Raw genomic sequence first — 20,266 nt, forward strand, 5'->3', positions numbered from 1 at the left:
ATTTTATTTCCACAGTGTCTCCTATCAGTGCATACTACTACATTTTCCATCTATCTTAGTAACATATTTCTAACATGTTTTTCATTTATCCTATATTAAACATCTAGTTGTTACCACTACATCTCTTTTTCAGCAAAGTTTAGCTGTTTATTAGCTGTTCTATATTAACACTTAGCTGTTCTATATTTACATCTATACTTAGTATTCCAGTGGTTATTTAATAAAAACTACCTTTTTAATATATTACATACTCAAATGGATCAGTTTTTCTCCAAAAAGTAATCTTTCTTCTTTTTTAAAAAAAAAGTTTTTTGCTTTTTGTGTTCCTACCTAGGTATCTCCTTGTTCTCCTCTTATTTGTAGAAAAGACTTGGCTGACAGATCCTTCTTTCTATTAAAAAAAACAAGTAAGTAAATAAAATGGCAGGCCTCTCATAGCTAAGTGTAATAGTTCTATCAATTTCCCCAAGTTTCCTCTGATCACTTGTCAATGAGATGTTCACCTGGAGATAAGTTTTCTAAAATGCTTTGGTTAAAAATACATTAACAATCCTCCCAAATTCCTCTAAATGAAAACAAACAAACAAACAAAAAAAGCAAAAACAAAAGCAATTCTCAATAATAGACAGAAAAGGCACCCTCTTCACATTTATGTTTCTAATTCCCTGTAAACAAAGAATCATCCTATGATAGCAAAACCCACTACAGAAAAAATTATGCAGTCAGTGAAAAAAATCCCTGCCAAATCTTATTTACATTGTATTTGTACATGACCTGCCAGAAAGAAATTATATATATATATGCAAATACGTATTAACTTTTTTTGCTGTTTTATAGAACATATTTATACAAAGCATTGGCAAAAATTAAGAAATTATTGTTTGAGTGGCACAGCATTATTTTATCTTAATTATTACAGGTGCATAATAGTTGCATATTTATGGGGTACATGTGATATTTTGATACAGGCATATAATGTGTAATGATCAAATCAGAATACTTTGGCTGTCCCCTCACCTCAAGCATTTACCACCATTTCTTTGTGTTAGGAAATATTAATAAAGCCAAAAACTACATGAACTAACAGCAATTATGTAACCAAATGCTATCTTCCTTGTGAAGATTACAGATTCTAGTGCTGTTGTGAAAAACATACTTTAGGCATACATTACAGGATCTTCATAGGTTAAAGGATATACCATACCTTCACAGTATAATTGAAATATTTGGCTGACTGCATAAATCGATGGAATCCATCACTTTCTTTTGTTGCTACAGTTATGACTAATAATTTATCTGCAAAGACAAAAGGAAACAAAAGAAGGTTTACCAAGAGATCAAATGCTCACATTTTACAACTCACTACAGTAATTGAGACCTCACTAAACCCATGGGAATATTCTGGTTTACTGATCTACACAAGACTAAACAAAGAGCTGTTGAAAAAATAGATGACTCAAATTGGTTGTATTACTGCCAAATGACGAACCTTCAAATGACAATTATTTCAATGCAAAAAAGTACATTGATGATTAAGAAAAATCATGCCATCAAGAAAGTATTTCAACAGACAAAAACTTCCATAAAATGAACATTTTTTATAATCCATGATTAAGATTCCCTGACATTATCTAATCAACAAACTTCACCATCATCTATAAATCATTCCTGATTTATGACATCATCAGTGAGGAGATCAGCAAATTACATTCATCAAAATAATGACATATACAAAAAAACAGATACAATCATTAAATCTGATTCTAATTTTCTAAAATAAATTGTGACAACTGGGAGCAAATATTTAAAAACAAAATTTTTTTCTCCTATCCGGGATTGCTTTTTTATGAAAATTCTTATAAGCGACAACATTATTTATTGTGTTTTGGTTTCTCTTTAAAGAATAAATGGAATCAAAATAACCACTGCCCTAGTAAATATACAACTATTAGCTACCATTTTATAATGAATTACTACTTTCAATCCAACATAACACTTCTTTTTAGTAGAAGTAGACAGATTTAAGGAATTGTCTCAAAACACCCACATAAGCTACTACAGATAACGATTATTTTTAATAGGAAAAGATATGCTGGAAAATGCACAAAAGAAACAAGTGCATCAACAAATGCCAAAAGGGCTGGAACACTTTTTTTTTTTAACAGGAGATTTAGAAGGACCTACACGTTAAGAAAGCAAAACTAACATCTTTTCAATATTCTCTGAGTAACATCATTTGTTTCTCACTTGCCCTCTATTTATAAGAAAAAATTCAGGTTTTGAGTATCCCCTAAGCAACAATCACCAAACATGGCAATAATGCATTATAGGATTCGGTTAAAAATTATAGCAGATGCACCAATGTATTTATCTGTCAAAATTTTGAAAGAAACTATAATAAAATATAAGTAAGTACAATATACAAAGAAATACTACATTCAAACATTCAATAGTCAACCAAAAAAAAAATAATTTCCATGAAGATAAACATCAACATTCTTAGAGTTTTTTCTAAGAAAAAGGTATTTCTTGGCCAGGCATGGTAGCTCATGCCTGTAATCCCAGCACTTTGGGAGGCCGAGGTTAGCAGATCACTTGAGAGCAGCAGTTTGAGACCAGCCTGGTCAACGTGGTGAAACCTCATCTCTACTAAAAATACAAAAACTAGTCGGGTATGGTGGCACACGCTTGTAATCCCAGCTACTCAAGAGGCTGAGACAGGAGAATCGCTTGAACTCGGGAGGCGGAGATGGTAGTGAGCCAAGATCACACGGCTGCACTCCAGCCTAGGTGATGAGGCCCTAGTAAATGTATTTTAAGAATACTTTTTAAAATTAACTATTTAAAAAAGTTTTCATTTATAAAGTTTCAAACAGAGCTTAACTGATTATGAAAATTTAACATTATTCAGAGTAAATTTCAAAATAGGGAATACCACATTTTATTTTATAAGAAGAAAGAGCTTTTTAAAGTCTATCTGTAATAAAATTACTCTATTTAAAGTTACATTTCTTAAATTTTTCTATATAAATCATAAGAATTAACTACAAGTTTCAGTTTTTACTGGATGGATTTTCACACTTACAATTCCAGTATAAAGTTAACAGCAAGGATTTCATCATCCTTAATTGGAAAAGTAAAGTTGGCCAGACCCTTGAGTAGACAAAAATGTTACCAAATCCAGTGACTCAGAAGGCAAAGCTTAATCATGTGTACTCTGACCATGTCTAGCAATCCTATGCCAAATAAGAACTCCTACTGTTTCAGTACTGTTCCTCTTTATAAATAACCTCAACCAAATCACAAATACGTAATTTTGTTAAAGAAAGGTCTGGTTAGTAATATTACACATGAACAGCTGTTTCCTCTAAGTTGCTATTCAGTATCATGACTATGATAAGAAACAAAGTTAAAGAAAAAAAAATAGTGTTGACATGTATCACCCACAAGCTTTTTTAACAATTCTAGAATTCAACCATCTCACCATTTATGAAGTATTACTGTTAGAAAATGTAACCTAAGCTGGACACGTACTTTTCAGATTTCACTACCATTTATGCTACAAATTTACCAGAAATAAAGAGACAAAGATATGGTGACAGGAAAGAGATGTCAGCAATAAAATTCAGAACATGAGAAATTCTATAGGACAAATGATTTACGTAATCGATGGCAAAAGGCACAAAAGGGAAGGGAAATATAGGGAAACATATAGAATATTAACATAAGAGACATTTCAAACAAATGTTAGTCATGGACCTCAGTTGGGACCTGATTTGTAAAAGCTATAAAAAAGCATTTGTGAGAAAATTAGAGAAATTTGAACACTAATTAGATATTTGGTGATGTTGAGAAATTAGTTAATTTTTTAGCATGCTAATTTCATTTACTTTTTTTAAAAAAGAGTCCTTATAATTTAGAGACACATACTGAAGTAATATCCAATCAAATGATACCATGCCTGCAATCTGTTTTCAAGTTAATTGGGGTAAATAGATTAAAACAAGACTGGCCATATGTGATAAATACTGAAACTGCATTTTTTGTATGTTTAAAAATCCCTATAATTATTATTTTTCCATCTGTTTGTTCACTTATTGAGTCAACACATATTTTCCAAGTCCCTCGTTCAGTTACTCATTGTTGCATACAAACACAAAATTCAGTGTTAAAAAACATAAAACTTTATTTTTGTATGGTTCAGCAATATGAGCTCAGCTGAATAGTTCTTGTTTTTATTATTTATTTAAATTTCATTTTAGATTCAGAGGATACAGGTGCGTGTTTGTTACATAGGTAGATTGCATATTGGTGGGGATTTGGCTTCTAGTATATCCATTACCCAGATAGTGAACACCATAACCAACAGGCAACTTTTCAACCCTTTTCAACCCTCTCCCAACCTCCCGCTTTTTGGAGTCCCCAGGTCTATTTTTTTTCCATCTTTATGTCCATGTGTACCCATTGTTTAGCTCCCACTTATAAGTGAGAACATGTGGTATTTGGTTTTCCAAATTAGCTCACATAGGATAATGGCCTCCAGCTCCATTCATCCTGCTGCAAATGACATGATTTCATTCTTTTTTATAGCTGTGTCGTATCCCACGGTCTATATACATATATCACATTTTCTTTATCCAGTCAACCACTGATGGACTTTTAGGTTGGTTCCATGACTTTGTTGTTGTGAATAGTGCTGCAATAAACTTATGAGTATAGGCGTCTTTTTTATATAATGACTTTGTTCCCTTTGAGTAGATACCCAGTACCGGGATGGCTGAAGAGATATTTCTCAAAAGAAGAAATACGAATGGCCAAGAAATATATGAACAAATGCTCAACATCAATAATCATCAGAGAAGTGAAAATCAAAACCACAATGAGATACTATTTCACACCAGTCAGAATGGCTGTTAACAGGTCAAAAAACAACAGATGTTGGCATGGATGCAAAGAAAAGGGAACACTTACACATTGCTTGTGGGAATGTAAATTACTTCAACCTCTATGGAAAACAGTATGGAAAGTTATCAAATAACTAAAAATATAGAATTCCTATAAAGACAGAGTACAACTTTATGTAAAATCTCTAAACTTCCAATAAAAAAATATAGAAAATTATGCAATGTAAATCTTTTAGCAGACTGACACATCTAAGGATAAGGAAAGATAAAATATACAGAGTTCTTTAACCAAACAATATTATAATTTATATAACTATAATTAATACCTTTTCCAATCCACCCTCCAAAAGCCAAATGAATGATAAAATGAGATGACTAAGGAATGGTGCTTCAATAACAGGCACCTGCCAACCACTAATACCACCAATCTATAACAGCAACAGCTATCTCATTTTCTTCGTTTCAGCAAGATACCTGGCACCATGATGTTAAAAAAACAAGCAAATGGAAGTTCATCAGTAGCCAAACGTAACCTCTATTGCCACCTTCGGACTCTAGTAGACAACAGATCAATACAGTTTCCATGAATAAGAAACAGGTGATGCATCTATACAGTGTGGTAGATTTGAACAATCACTTACCAAATGAAAATCAGTGGCAGACTATGTAATCATCTTTACATAATCCTCCAAACTGCCTATCACTACAGTAAGATTTAATAAATATTTGTTAAATGGCTGAATATTTTGCTCTGTCTGAAAAATCAGATGAATTTCATAATTTCCCCAAGAATCAAGAAGTCAATTTGTTTAGAAAGGCCAAAACACGCTATGTCCTCAAAGCTCTGGAAGAAAAAAAAAATGCAGTTGGAGTCATCTTTTTCTCCAAATAGCTCTTGATATCTGAACACAATTTACCAATATTCAGTGGTGACACAATTTTTCTATTCAAAAACAAACCACGGTTTTAAAACAGAAAGTGTTTTTGCTAATATATCCTGTCACCAAATGCTAAAGCAGCTTATGAAGTCCATCTGAAATCCATTTTTTGGGGGGGTAACAGAGTCTCAGTAGCACTGAAATCAATTTTCTTAATGAGGGCATCACAGTTAAGTAACTCAGCACTAGCCCAGCTGCCTTTTATCCATATCTTCTCAAGCACCTTTAAACACAGTTCTTAATTTTAAACTGGCAACAACAAAAAAAAATGATTGTGCCACAGAAGTAACTGTGAGTACACTGTTCTCATTCTACAACTAACTGATTTTATGACCAGACATGTCTTTTATCTGTAAAGATTACTGTTTCTCAACTTTCTACTAAAGAAAAATGTTTTCGTAGTAAAAGTTAGCATAATAGAGATGTTGAGAAAACTTCTTCTGCAGAAGGTCAAATAGTAAATATTTCAGGCCTTATGGGCCACATACACTCTCTAATACAATTTTATTTTTTCCTTATTTTTTTACAACCTTTTAAAAATGTAAAAAACATTTGTAGTTGTCTGGCTGGCTGTGCAAAAACAGCCAAGGGCCAGAGTTGGCTTAAGGGTCATAAGTTAGCTACTTATCCATATAGTTGGCCATATGGATCTGAAGGCAAACTAGTTAAGCTTAAATCCCAGCTGTACTATTTCTTCTTGGTTTTGACTTGGTCAGTTACTTAAACTCTGTGTCTCAACTATAATATGTCTGTAATAATAGCATCTACCTGACAGTATTTCCATGAGAGTAAAATGAGTTAGTATATATAAAGCAGTCGACACAAACTCCTACATATGTGTTAGGCAGCATCTTACATATATATTCAAAGGATGCACGGGCAAGATAGATTGTAGCTGATGTGCAAAACTCAGCAAGTTATAACTCCCATCCCTTTCTCTACCAGAGATGCTATCCAGATTGTTTTTAAAAATTATGGAAAAACAGTCGTGAAGCTGTTTATTCAAATAGTTTAGCAAGTAACTCTACATAAGCCTTCTCAAATCTTTACATTCCTCTCCATCTCCCAGCAAGCTATAATAACTCTAACTCAAGTTATAATCAGTACTAGCTCAGGCTTCTGCAATCGCCTCTTAGGCCAACTTTGTACACTCTAAACCTCTGTTTACAAAGCAGCCAGAGTGATCATTTCAAAACAGTTAGATATCTGACCATGTCACTTCATTGGAAAATACCCTCTTAGGATAGTAGAGAAACTCCATTACCACAATGTGGTCCTAGTTACTTCTCTCCTCTCCAATCTCATCCACTTTCTCTCTCCCCTTTGTTCTCTCTTCTCCAACCACATTGGCCTGTTTATTTTCTAATAATGCCTGCACCCTCCCATTCAAAGAGAAGAGCCTTTTCAAGACCATTATCTAATATTCCTCCCTGACATCTTGATGTGGCCACTGCCTAGGTAAACTTGAGATTCTTACACATATGCTATTTCCTTAGAGAGACCCTCTCTGACCTACTAGAATAGGCCAGTACCCATGTTTTCACTGCACTTTCTACTTCTCTTTCAGGGCACTCACCACAAGTTGTAATTACATATTAATTTGCATAATCTCAAATTATGAATAATCTCAAATTATGTGAGATTAAAGTCTCTCTCTCCAATGAGACTGTAAGTTACAAAAAGGCAGAGAACATTCTTTTGCTCACAATTAGACCTCCAGAGCTTATCACAATATTAAGCACACAGTAGGTTCTTAAAAAACATTTCAGAATGAGTGAACTCAGGGGCAAGTAATATCATATGTCTTGCATGTATGTGTGCATAAAATAATTTAACAAAATCCCTATGTAGTTAGCATAATCATCTCAAATTCACAGGTGAAGAAGGTTAAGCTCCAGTAAAGTAATTGACTTAGCCAAAGTCACCTAACAAATTACTAGTAGGGCCAGAAGTAGAACTTCAGAGTTATTCTTCAATGTCACGTGGCCTCCCTTGGTGACAACTGGTTAAGGGCTGAAGCAATCATTGAGTTTTATTATGTTCAGAAAAGAGATAGCAACTTAAGACTTCTATCCTTAGAAAGATCTGCTTATAAGGTTGGTCCTTGGCAGGCATCTGAAAAGTTGGATTCCATATGGTTTCCAGATGGTTTTCCAATGGGAAGGGTTCCCATCATTCCTAGATAAGATGGCTCACTGTGGCTAAATTATACAAACAATGTGGTTTATGCTGAACACCTGCCTTCCTTCTGGGTGCCTGAAATTTTGGTACAGAGGCTGCCTATGTGACCATTCTCCAGAAAAGCTATGGGCACTGAATCTCTAATGAGCTTCCATGGTAGGTAAACATTTCACACATGTTGTCACAACTAGTTAGTTGCTTGGAGAATTAAGCACATCTTGTGTGACTTCACTGGAAAAGAACTGTTAGAAGCTTATTCCTGGTTTCCCTGGACCTCACCCATGTGCTTTTTCTCATTGCTGATTTTGCTTTGTATCCTTTCACAATAATAAGTCATAGACATGAGTACAACCATATGCTGAATCCTGTAGGTCCTCCTGGTGAATCACAGAACCCGCAGGTGGTCTTGGGGATGTCTGACATATTATCCTAGCTACAGTCAGAAAGTCTTATCTGAAAGAGGTACTATGGGGATAGTGCATTATGCTGTGTTCTGTACTCAGAGGCGAAGCTGGAGAGATACAAAAATGACTCCAAATGGATTCCAGAAAATAAGTATTTGGTACATAAAGTAATCATACCCTGCTCTTCCACTGACTGAAAGTCATTTCCTTTAATGTGAATTATGACCTCAGGGTCAGTCTAGCAAAGCCCACTTCTTTCATGAAGGAGGAAACCATAATCTAAAGAGAAAACAAGACTTGTCCAGGATCCTGCAGTTAAGTGGTAACCAATCTAAGACAACTTGGGATTCACAATTACTAAAAAACTTGGTTTTCCTAGGTTTCACTGCACACAATTTAGTTGCTTTGTTAAGTACTGAGTCACCAAAAACTATGACAAACTGAAGCCATGAAGTCTAATTTTATTTTGTGGAATTGTTGAAGAGAATTAATTTTATTTTGCAGACTGTTGAAAAAAATTCAAGACAAAAATTCCTCAAGAGTAATTCACATCACAATTTCAACAAGAAAAAAAAAAAAAAACCTAAAAAGGATGTGTCAAGAGACATCCAATGATTTCCTACCATTTTTGTAGAAAAAGAGGGGCAATGGAATGCTTAAAGAAAAAAGTCACTTCCAACCTCTAATGCTACATACAGGGCATCTTCACACACATTAGCTTTCAGATGGATGCCTGGGCTTCCACAGCCCACTCTGGACAATGAACAGACAAACCACAAATTAAGAGAAGTGCTGAAAAGTGGAGGGTAGTATGCAGAATGACTCACCATCCCAGTAGGCCCAGGGCTGAGGAGATTCCAGAAATACAGGGCTTTCAGTTTTAAAACTGAAAAAGTCCTAGGCAAACTGGAATGAGTTGGTCACCATAGCAGTATGTGCAGTGGGATGGAGAGGGCAAGTATCGCCAGTTATTTACAGAAAGGCTGTAAGACAAATGGTCCTGGATAGGAGTCATGAAGTTAAAAATAAACTCTTCTAGAACCATAAGGTCCAATACTAACTAGACACCAAATGAAGAAGGATAGATCAAGACTTCCAGAGATAATAGATATGTGAAAGACCAAGGTGCACCGAGACCATCCCCATCCTTTATAAATACTTCAAACCAAACCATGATATATCTTTATCATTTTTTTCAAATAAAAATTTTATACATGCCAACATTAAGAACTTCTTATTTTTGGTTTCCTGATCATCCCTTTGGATACTCATTTTTTCCAGTGATATGCCCACATGTGTGCTTTTGTCTGTTAAGTAACCTAATAGTGAATGTTTGACAAATTTCAAGACAGAACTCAAAGGAATATTATGATCAAGAATTTCTAGTAGCTAGTTACTTTCAAAATGCTATGAAAGCTTCAAGACATTTTTTAAAACATACAGATTATACTGCAAAAAAAATCAAAATTCGTATATTTATGGTCGATAAAACTTGAATAAATATTAGACAAAGATTTGAATTTTAAAATAAAAGCCTGGCAGGATCCGGTGGCTCACGCCTGTAATCCCAGCACTTTGGGAGGCCAAGGTGGGCAGATCACGAGGTCAGGAGATCGAGACCATCCTGGCTACGGTGAAACCCGGTCTCTACTAAAAATACAAAAAAATTAGCTGGGTGTGGTGGCTGGCACCTGTAGTCCCAGCTACTTGGGAAGCTGAGGCAGGAGAATGGCGTGAACCCAGGAGGCAGAGCTTGCAGTGAGCAGAGATCACACCACTGCACTCCGGCCTGGGCGACAGAGCAAGACTCCGTCTCAAAAAAATAAAAATAAAATAAAATAAAAGACTCCATTTTCCTAGTGTATGAGGAATTTTAATATAAAATAATATTTTTATTTTTTTAATATAAAATATTGTGGGCTCCTCTATAACCATGTTATAGCAACAACTGATCAAGAAAATTATGACAAAACCTTGAAATAAATACAGTGACATTTAAATAAATTTACATTCTCACAATCTCAAAAGTATCCATATACTTCAGAAAGTCATTAATATATACATATGAACCATATATAATTTTTCCAATCTGTACAAAAAACCACTTTACTTAGAACTGCTTGCAATAACTCCCTTCAGTAAATCCCACAGGCCCTCATCACCCCTATACCTCTCTACTTCTGCATCTCAACAATTGTCCATGACCTAAATGTTAAGAACTCAACCTAAACATGATAAGCAATTAAAAAAGGGGGAGCTGCTCCTCCACATGTATGCCAATCCCTTCCCAGAAACACAGAGATTAAATGAAAGGGCTGGATTGCAGCCAAGGACTATACACTGAGTTTCAGCAAATTCTTTCCAGAGTTCAGAAGGGAAAAGTAAAATTCAAACAGCAAAGAATGATCACACGTGGTGGGGAGGAGGTTCAATCAGAGTAAAACCTGACGTTAAGAAGTTGGGGAAAAAAGGTGTGTCATGGGCCTTACTTGAATACAAACTCAAAAATGAGCCAAAATGTGAGATGGCTGACCAAACCAAATAAACAAAAACGAAAGCTATTTTAACAAGAGAAGTGATGATTACACTGTAATCTGTATAGCCCATCTGTGGAAAATTGTAAGAGCTTGGGATGCTAAATTAAGGAGAATTTTAACAAATAAGGAGTTTAACCAGTAGGTTCAGGGGTCTAGCAATCACATCATTACTGAATAGTTGAGGGATTGAGAAATTTTCTACATGAAAAAAAGAAGAAAGATTCACTACCTCCCCACCAACTCATTACATTTGAAGAGAAAACAATACTAGATTTTCTCTATATGATTTTAGTGGAAAGAACTAGCTGGGGTGGAAATAGAGAAGAGAATTAATGAGGAGTGCAGATTACATATCAATACAAAGTACAATAAACAATATCCAAAATGAAAAGATTATCTTGGAAAAGCAGTATGTTTCCTATCTTTATAAAAATTAAAACAAAGAATATAGGACCATTTTCCAGAATTTATGACTTGGAAAACACATTTGATCCCTTCAAATGTTATAAAAATGTATATACTAGATAAATTTTAACGTCAAAGGAAAATGGATCTGCCCCTTCACAAATAGAGCAGACTTTAATCTGTTGAATTCCAAGAATTCAAAGGTTTCAGCAACCTCCACGAATGAATGAGAAACCTTCTCTGAGTGGGATGGGGTAACCCATCTGCTGGCCAAATGCTTTATTAGAGAATATGAACTGCCTGCCAGAAATCTGGCACCAAGGTTATGTAGCTTGCTGAAACAGATATGATCCGTTCCTGTTTATTTCATATTTTACACGGACACTAAAAATATTTCCAATGCTTATATGAAAAGGGGATCAATAGCAAAGTTAGGAACCAGGACAAACCAGCACAGGCTCAGGTAATATATTCCTGCCAATTCGCATATGAATAAGGAGAGTTGCCCTGGAGCAGAAAGCTTGAGTTAGGCTTATGCTTAGGCAAGCCATGCTCTAAGAGAAAGTTGTAAGGATGAGGTGCCTGAATCAAGATAACATTTTATTCTTCATAACGGAAAAAAAAACAGCCTTTATGTACAAGTCTGCTGAAATTAAAGCAATGAAAATAAATGAATCAGTTACACAAATTAAAAGCAGACCTGGGGGTGAGGAGCCAAGACGGCCAAATAGGAACAGCTCCAGTCTACAGCTCCCAGCGTGAGCGATGCAGAAGATGGGTGATTTCTGCATTTCCACCTGAGGTACCGGGTTCATCTCACTAGGGAGTGTCAGACAGTGGGCGTAGGACAGTGGGTGCAGCGCACCGTGGGCAAGCCGAAGCAGGGCAAGGCACTGCCTCACTCGGGAAGCGCAAGAGGTCAGGGAGTTCCCTTTCCTGCTTAAGGAAAGGGGTGACAGACAGCACCTGGAAAATCGGGTCACTCCCACCCGAATAATGCGCTTTTCCCACAGGCTTAGGAAACGGCGCACCAGGAGATTGTATCGCGCACCTGGCTCGGAGGGTCCTACGCCCACGGAGTCTCGCTGATTGCTAGCACAGCAGTCTGAGATCAAACTGCAAGGCGGCAGCGAGGCTGGGGGAGGGGCGCCCGCCATTGCCCAGGCTCGCTTAGGTAAACAAAGCAGCCTCAAGGAGGCCTGCCTGCCTCTGTAGGCTCCACCTCTGGGGGCAGAGCACAGACAAAAAGACAGCAATAACCTCTGCAGACTTAAATGTCCCTGTCTGACAGCTTTGAGGAGAGCAGTGGTTCTCCCAGCACGCAGCTGGAGATCTGAGAATGGGCAGACTGCCTCCTCAAGTGGGTCCCTGACCCCTGACCCCCGAGCAACCTAACTGGGAGGCACCCCCCAGTAGGGGCAGACTGACACATCACACAGCCCGGTACTCCTCTGAGACAAAACTTCCAGAGGAATGATCAGACAGCAGCATTCGCGGTTCACAAAAATCCGTGGTTTTGCAGACACAACTGCTGATACCCAAGAAAACAGGGTCTGGAGGAGACCTCTAGCAAACTCCAACAGACCTGCAGCTGAGAGTCCTGTCTGTTAGAATGAAAACTAACAAACAGAAAGGACATCCACACCAAAAACCCATCTGTACATCATCATCATCAAAGACCAAAAGTAGATAAAACCACAAAGATGGCAAAAACACAGAGCAGAAAAACTGGAAACTCTAAAAAGCAGAGCGCCTCTCCTCCTCCAAAGGAACGCAGATCCTCACCAGCAACGGAACAAAGCTGGACGGAGAATGACTTTGACGAATTGAGAGAAGAAGGCTTCAGATGATCAAACTACTCCGAACTACAGGAGGAAATTCAAACCAAAGGCAAAGAAGTTGAAAACTTTGAAAAAAATTTAGACGAATGTATAACTAGAATAACCAATACAGAGAAGTGCTTAAAGGAGCTGATGGAGCTGAAAGCCAAGGCTCAAGAACTACATGAAGAATGCAGAAGCCTCAGGAGCCGATGCAATCAATTGGAAGAAAGGGTATCAGTGATGGAAGATGAAATGAATGAAATGAAGCGAGAAGGAAGTTTAGAGAAAAAAGAATAAAAAGAAATGAACAAAGCCTCCAAGAAATATGGGACTATGTGAAAAGACCAAATCTACGTCTGATTGGTGTACCCGAAAGTGACGGGGAGAACGGAACCAAGTTGGAAAACACTCTGCAAGATATTATCCAGGAGAACTTCCCCAATCTAGCAAGGCAGGCCAACATTCAGATTCAGGAAATACAGAGAACGCCACAAAGATACTCCTCGAGAAGAGCAACTCCAAGACACGTAATTGTCAGATTCACCAAAGTTGAAGGAAAAAATGTTAAGGGCAGCCAGAGAGAAAGGTCGGGTTACTCAAAAAGGGAAGCCCATCAGACTAACAGCGGATCTCTCGGCAGAAACTCTACAAGCCAGAAGAGGGTGGGGGCCAATATTCAACATTCTTAAAGAATTTTCAAACCAGAATTTCATATCCAGCCAAACTAAGCTTCATAAGTGAAGGAGAAATAAAATACTTTACAGACAAGCAAATGCTGAGAGATTTTGTCACCACCAGGCCTGCCCTAAAAGAGCTCCTGAAGGAAGCACTAAACATGGAAAGGAACAACTGGTACCAGCCGCTGCAAAATCATGCCAAAATGTAAAGACCATCGAGACTAGGAAGAAACTGCAGCAACTAACGAGCAAAATAACCAGCTAACATCGTAATGACAGGATCAAATTCACACATAACAATATTAACTTTAAATGTAAATGGACTAAATGCTCCAATTAAAAGACACAGACAGGCAAATTGGGTTAAGAGTCAAGACCCATCAGTGTACTGTATTCAGGAAACCCATCTCATGTGCAGAGACACACATAGGCTCAAAATAAAAGGATGGAGGAAGATCTACCAAGCAAATGGAAAACAAAAAAAGGCAGGAGTTGCAATCCTGGTCTCTGATAAAACAGACTTTAAACCAACAAAGATCAAAAGAGACAAAGAAGGCCATTACATAATGGTAAAGGGATCAATTCAACAAGAAGAGCTAACTATCCTAAATATATATGCACCCAATACAGGAGCACCCAGATTCATAAAGCAAGTCCTGAGTGACCTATAAAGAGACTTAGACTCCCACACAATAATAATGGGGGACTTTAACACCCCACTGTCAACATTAGACAGATCAACGAGACAGAAAGTTAACAAGGATACCCAGGAATTGAACTCAGCTCTGCACCAAGTGGACCTAATAGACATCTACAGAACTCTCCACCCCAAATCAACAGAATATACATTTTTTTCAGCACCACACCACACCTATTCCAAAATTGACCACATAGTTGGAAGTAAAGCTCTCCTCAGCAAATGTAAAATAACAGATATTATAACAAACTGTCTCTCAGACCACAGTGCAATCAAACTAGAACTCAGGATTAAGAAACTCACTCAAAATCGCTCAACTACATGACAACTGAACAACCTGCTCCTGAATGACTACTGGGTACATAACGAAATGAAGGCAGAAATAAAGATGTTCTTTGAAACCAACGAAAACAAAGACACAACATACCAGAATCTCTGGGATGCATTCAAAGCAGTGTGTAGAGGGAAATTTATAGCACTAAATGCCCACAAGAGAAAGCAGGAAAGATCCAAAATTGACACCCTAACATCACAATTAAAAGAACTAGAAAAGAAAGAGCAAACACATTCAAAAGCTAGCAGAAGGCAAGAAATAACTAAAATCAGAGTAGAACTGGAGGAAATAGAGACACAAAAAACCCTTCAAAAAATTAATGAATCCAGGAGCTGGTTTTTTGAAAGGATCAACAAAATTGATAGACCACTAGCAAGACTAATACAGAAAAAAAGAGAGAAGAATCAAATAGATGCAATAAAAAATGATAAAGGGGATATCACCACCGATCCCACAGAAATACAAACTACCATCAGAGAATACTACAAACACCTCTACGCAAATAAACTAGAAAATCTAGAAGAAATGGATAAATTCCTCAACACATACACTCTCCCAAGACTAAACCAGGAAGAAGTTGAATCTCTGAATAGACCAATAACAGGATCTGAAATTGTGGCAATCATCAATAGCTTACCAACCAAAAAGAGTCCAGGACCAGACAGAGTCACAGCCGAATTCTACCAGAGGTACAAGGAGGAACTGGTACCATTCCTTCTGAAACTATTCCAATCAACAGAAAAAGAGGGAATCCTCCCTAACTCATTTTATGAGGCCAGCATCATCCTGATACCAAAGCCAGGCAGAGACACAACCAAAAAAGAGAATTTTAGACCAATATCCTTGATGAACATTGATGCAAAAATCCTCAATAAAATACTGGCAAACAGAATCCAGCAGCACATCAAAAAGCTTATCCACCATGATCAAGTGGGCTTCATCCCTGGGATGCAAGGCTGGTTCAATATACGCAAATCAATAAATGTAATCCAGCATATAAACAGAACCAAAGACAAAAACCACATGATTATCTCAATAGATGCAGAAAAGGCCTTTGACAAAATTCAACAACCCTTCATGCTAAAAACTTTCAATAAATTAGGTATTGATGGGACATATCTCAAAATAATAAGAGCTATCTATGACAAACCCACAGCCAATATCATACTGAATGGGCAAAAACTGGAAGCATTCCCTTTGAAAACTGGCACAAGACAGGGACGCCCTCTCTCACCACTCCTATTCAACATAGTGTTGGAAGTTCTGGCCAGCGCAATTAGGCAGGAGAAGGAAATAAAGGGTATTCAATTAGGAAAGGAGGAAGTCAAATTGTCCCTGTTTGCAGATGACATGATTGTATATCTAGAAAACCCCATTGTCTCAGCCCAAAATCTCCTTAAGCTGATAAGCAACTTCAGCAAAGTCTCAGGATACAAAATCAATGTACAAAAATCACAAGCATTCTTATACACCAATAACAGACAAACAGAGAGCCAAATCATGAGTGAACTTCCATTCACAATTGCTTCAAAGAGAATAAAATACCTAGGAATCCAACTTACAAGGGACGTGAAGGACCTCTTCAAGGAGAACTACAAACCACTGCTCAATGAAATAAAAGAGGATACAAACAAATGGAAGAACATTCCATTCTCATGGGTAGGAAGAATCAATATCGTGAAAATGGCCATCCTTCCCAAGGTAATTTACAGATTCAATGCCATCCCCATCAAGCTACCAATGACTTTCTTCACAGAATTGGAAAAAACTACTTTAAAGTTCATATGGAACCAAAAAAGAGCCCGCATCACCAAGTCAATCCTAAGCCAAAAGAACAAAGCTGGAGGCATCACAATACCTGACTTCAAACTATACTACAAGGCTACAGTAACCAAAACAGCATGGTACTGGTACCAAAACAGAGATATACATCAATGGAACAGAACAGAGCCCTCAGAAATAACGCCACATATCTACAACTATCTGATCTTTGACAAACCTGAGAAAAACAAGCAATGAGGAAAGGATTCCCTATTTAATAAATGGTGCTGGGAAAACTGGCTAGCCATATGTACAAAGCTGAAACTGGATCCCTTCCTTACACCTTATACAAAAATTAATTCAAGATGGCTTAAAGACTTACATGTTAGACCTAAAACCATAAAAACCCTAGAAGAAAACCTAGGCATTACCATTCAGGACATAGGCATGGGCAAGGAATTCATGTCTAAAACACCAAAAGCAATGGCAACAAAAGCCAAAATTGACAAATGGGATCTAATTAAACTAAAGACTTCTGCACAGCAAAAGAAACTACCATCAGAGTGAACAGGCAACCTACAAAATGGGAGAACATTTTCACAACCTACTCATCTGACAAAGGGCTAACATCCAGAATCTACAATGAACTCAAACAAATTTACAAGAAAAAAACAAACAACCCCATCAAAAAGTGGGAGAAGGATATGAACAGACATTTCTCAAAAGAAGACATTTATGCAGCCAAAAGACACATGAAAAAATGCTCATCATCACTGGCCATCAGAGAAATGCAAATCAAAACCACAATGAGATACCATCTCACACCAGTTAGAATGGCGATCATTAAAAAGTCAGGAAACAACAGGTGCTGGAGAGGATGTGGAGAAATAGGAACACTTTTACACTGTTGGTGGGACTGTCAACTAGTTCAACCATTGTGGAAGTCAGTGTGGCCATTCCTCAGGGATCTAGAACTAGAAATACCATTTGACCCAGCCATCCCATTACTGGGTATATACCCAAAGGACTATAAATCATGCTGCTATAAAGACACATGTACACGTATGTTTATTGTGGCACTATTCACAATAGCAAAGACTTGGAACCAACCCAAATGTCCAACAATGATAGACTGGATTAAGAAAATGTGGCACATATACACCATGGAATACTATGCAGCCATAAAAAATGATGAGTTCATGTCCTTTGTAGGGACATGGATGAAATTGGAAATCATCATTCTCAGTAAACTATCACAAGGACAAAAAACCAAACACCGCATGTTCTCACTCATAGATGGGAATTGAACAATGAGAACACATGGACACAGGAAGGGGAACATCACACTCTGGGGACTGTTGTGGGGTGGGGGGAGGGGGGAGGGATAGCATTAGGAGATATACCTAATGCTACATGACGAGTTAATGGGTGCAGCACACCAGCATGGCACATGTATACATATGTAACTAACCTGCACGTTGTGCACATGTACCCTAAAACTTAAAGTATAATAATAATAAAAAAAAAAGCAGACCTGATAAAATGTGGTGTGACTGAAATAGGAACAAAAATGGACAGAAGTCATAACTTTCATTTACCATCTTCAATTATAGTGAAATATTTGCTTACTTTACTCCACATTGCCATGAACACATTATAATATGATTTTTATAAGGAGATATCTTCCATTGTATCTACCTTGCATAAAATGAATACATTTAAATTGAGGAGCAGCCCATCCTCACACTGTCTTGAAAGTTTTATGGCATCAGTTTTGGCAGCTCAGAATCCTCCCCCAACAAGTTGCTGAAGTTCTCCACATTGTTCCACGAGTTGAAGTTGTTGCTATGTAAGATATTACTAGAAAACTGAATCTGTATATTATGTATTTTCAGTACATAAAATTAAATGATGATTTGATGAAGACAACTACAAATATCATCTTCTATGGAATTACCACAAGACTCCAAAAAAGTTTATTATTCACTCTGTGTTGAAAACTGTCATAAATTCTCATCTTTATGTAAGGAGATATCTTTTTTTGGAGTACATCCCAGAAAATACAAGAAACATTCTAGCATCCACCACGTCAAGTTGGAGATCTAAAAAATATATTTATATATGTGACTGATCTTTCCTTACTTGTAATTTAACTTTTGGACTAGGTGACGTAGAAAGTGATAATCTTTACCAGACATTTAACTGACTTCCCTTCAGAAAATATCAATAATACTGGTTCGGATGTATGCTTTAAGAGATATTTTAATGCATGCAAAAGTGAATACTTCTCATACGTGTGCATACTCTCTATTCCACTCTGCATCTTTTTAAATTTTTGTATTTCTTTGAGATATTTCCAAATAGAGTACAGACATATAATATTCTGTTGTATGAATGAACCATCATTTAGCCAGCATGGTGGTAAAAATTTAAGCTGTTTCCATTCCACTGCTGTGCTAAAAAAAAAAAATTAAATATTAAAAAGCTGCAATTGATAAAGATGTTCACAAGTAATTTCTTACATGTAAGATTGTATCTCTACAATAAATTCCAAGTAAACCTTGTGGGTTGAACATTTTCTCCCCACTTACCATTTATCTTTCAACTTTGTTTTGACTGTATGATTTTTTTTCCAGATAGAATTTTTATTTTTCTATGACTTTTCAAAATCAGCCATTAATTCTTACATCTTCTGGGTTTTGTTTCTCACACTTCAGAAATGCCTTCTACATGTTGCAATTATAAAATAATTATTCATATTTTCTTCCAGTACTTTTATAGTTTCATTTTTTACACTGATATCTTGTCATATGCATAGTGCTGAATAAATGAAATACTGAACCTGATGAGACTTTACCAATTCATATTACAGGTTGAGCATTCCTAGCCCAGAAATCCAAAATTCAAACTAAAACTTTTTGAGTGCTGAAAGACCACAAGTGTAAAATTCCACACCTGACCTAATGTGAGGAGGACAGAGAAAACTTTACTTCTTACATAAAATTATTTAAAATATTATATAATATTGCCTTATATGTAAAAGGTATATATGAAACATACACGAATTTCATGTTGAGATTTGGGTCCCATCCCCAAGATACCTCATTATGTGTATATAAATACAGTAATGTGCCACATGATGTTCCCATCAATGATAAGCCACATATACAACACTGGTCCCATAATATTACAATGGAGCTGAAAAATTCCTGTCATCTAGTGATATAGTAGCAGTCATAGCACAATGGGTTGCCTTTTTTATGTTTAGATATATTTAGATACACAAATACCATTGTGTGACAACTACCTAAATATTCGGTACAGTAACATTCCTTACAGGTTTGTCGTGTAGAAACAGTAGTGTAAACTATATTGTCTAGGTGTGATAAGCTACACCATCCACGTTTATATAGGTACACTCCATGATGTTTCTACAATGACAAAATCGCCTAATGACTCAATTCTCAGAAGGTATCTTTGTCGTTATGCAACAGATGGTTGTATTCCAAAATCTGTAAAAACTGGAAATCTGAAACACTTCTGGTCCCAAGCATTTTGCATAAGGGATATCCAACCTGTACTCCAAACAATGAAGTTCTTTGGTT

General features: G+C 36.7%; 1 protein-coding gene across 3 annotated transcripts in view; it reads right to left on the bottom strand.

Annotated features, from left to right (window-relative positions):
- The window catches only part of PLOD2 (procollagen-lysine,2-oxoglutarate 5-dioxygenase 2), a 97,576-nt gene that overhangs the window by 52,573 nt on the left and 24,737 nt on the right, over positions 1–20,266 (bottom strand). For all 3 annotated transcript variants that reach the window (XM_054482612.2, XM_054482613.2, XM_054482614.2), the window contains exon 2: positions 1,205–1,296. In XM_054482612.2, coding sequence (XP_054338587.1) covers positions 1,205–1,296 — 92 coding nt within the window. The remainder of the gene's footprint in view (positions 1–1,204; positions 1,297–20,266) is intronic.

The sequence above is a fragment of the Pongo pygmaeus genome, chromosome 2 (assembly GCF_028885625.2).
Source record: "Pongo pygmaeus isolate AG05252 chromosome 2, NHGRI_mPonPyg2-v2.0_pri, whole genome shotgun sequence".
Classification (NCBI taxonomy): Eukaryota; Metazoa; Chordata; class Mammalia; order Primates; family Hominidae; genus Pongo; species Pongo pygmaeus.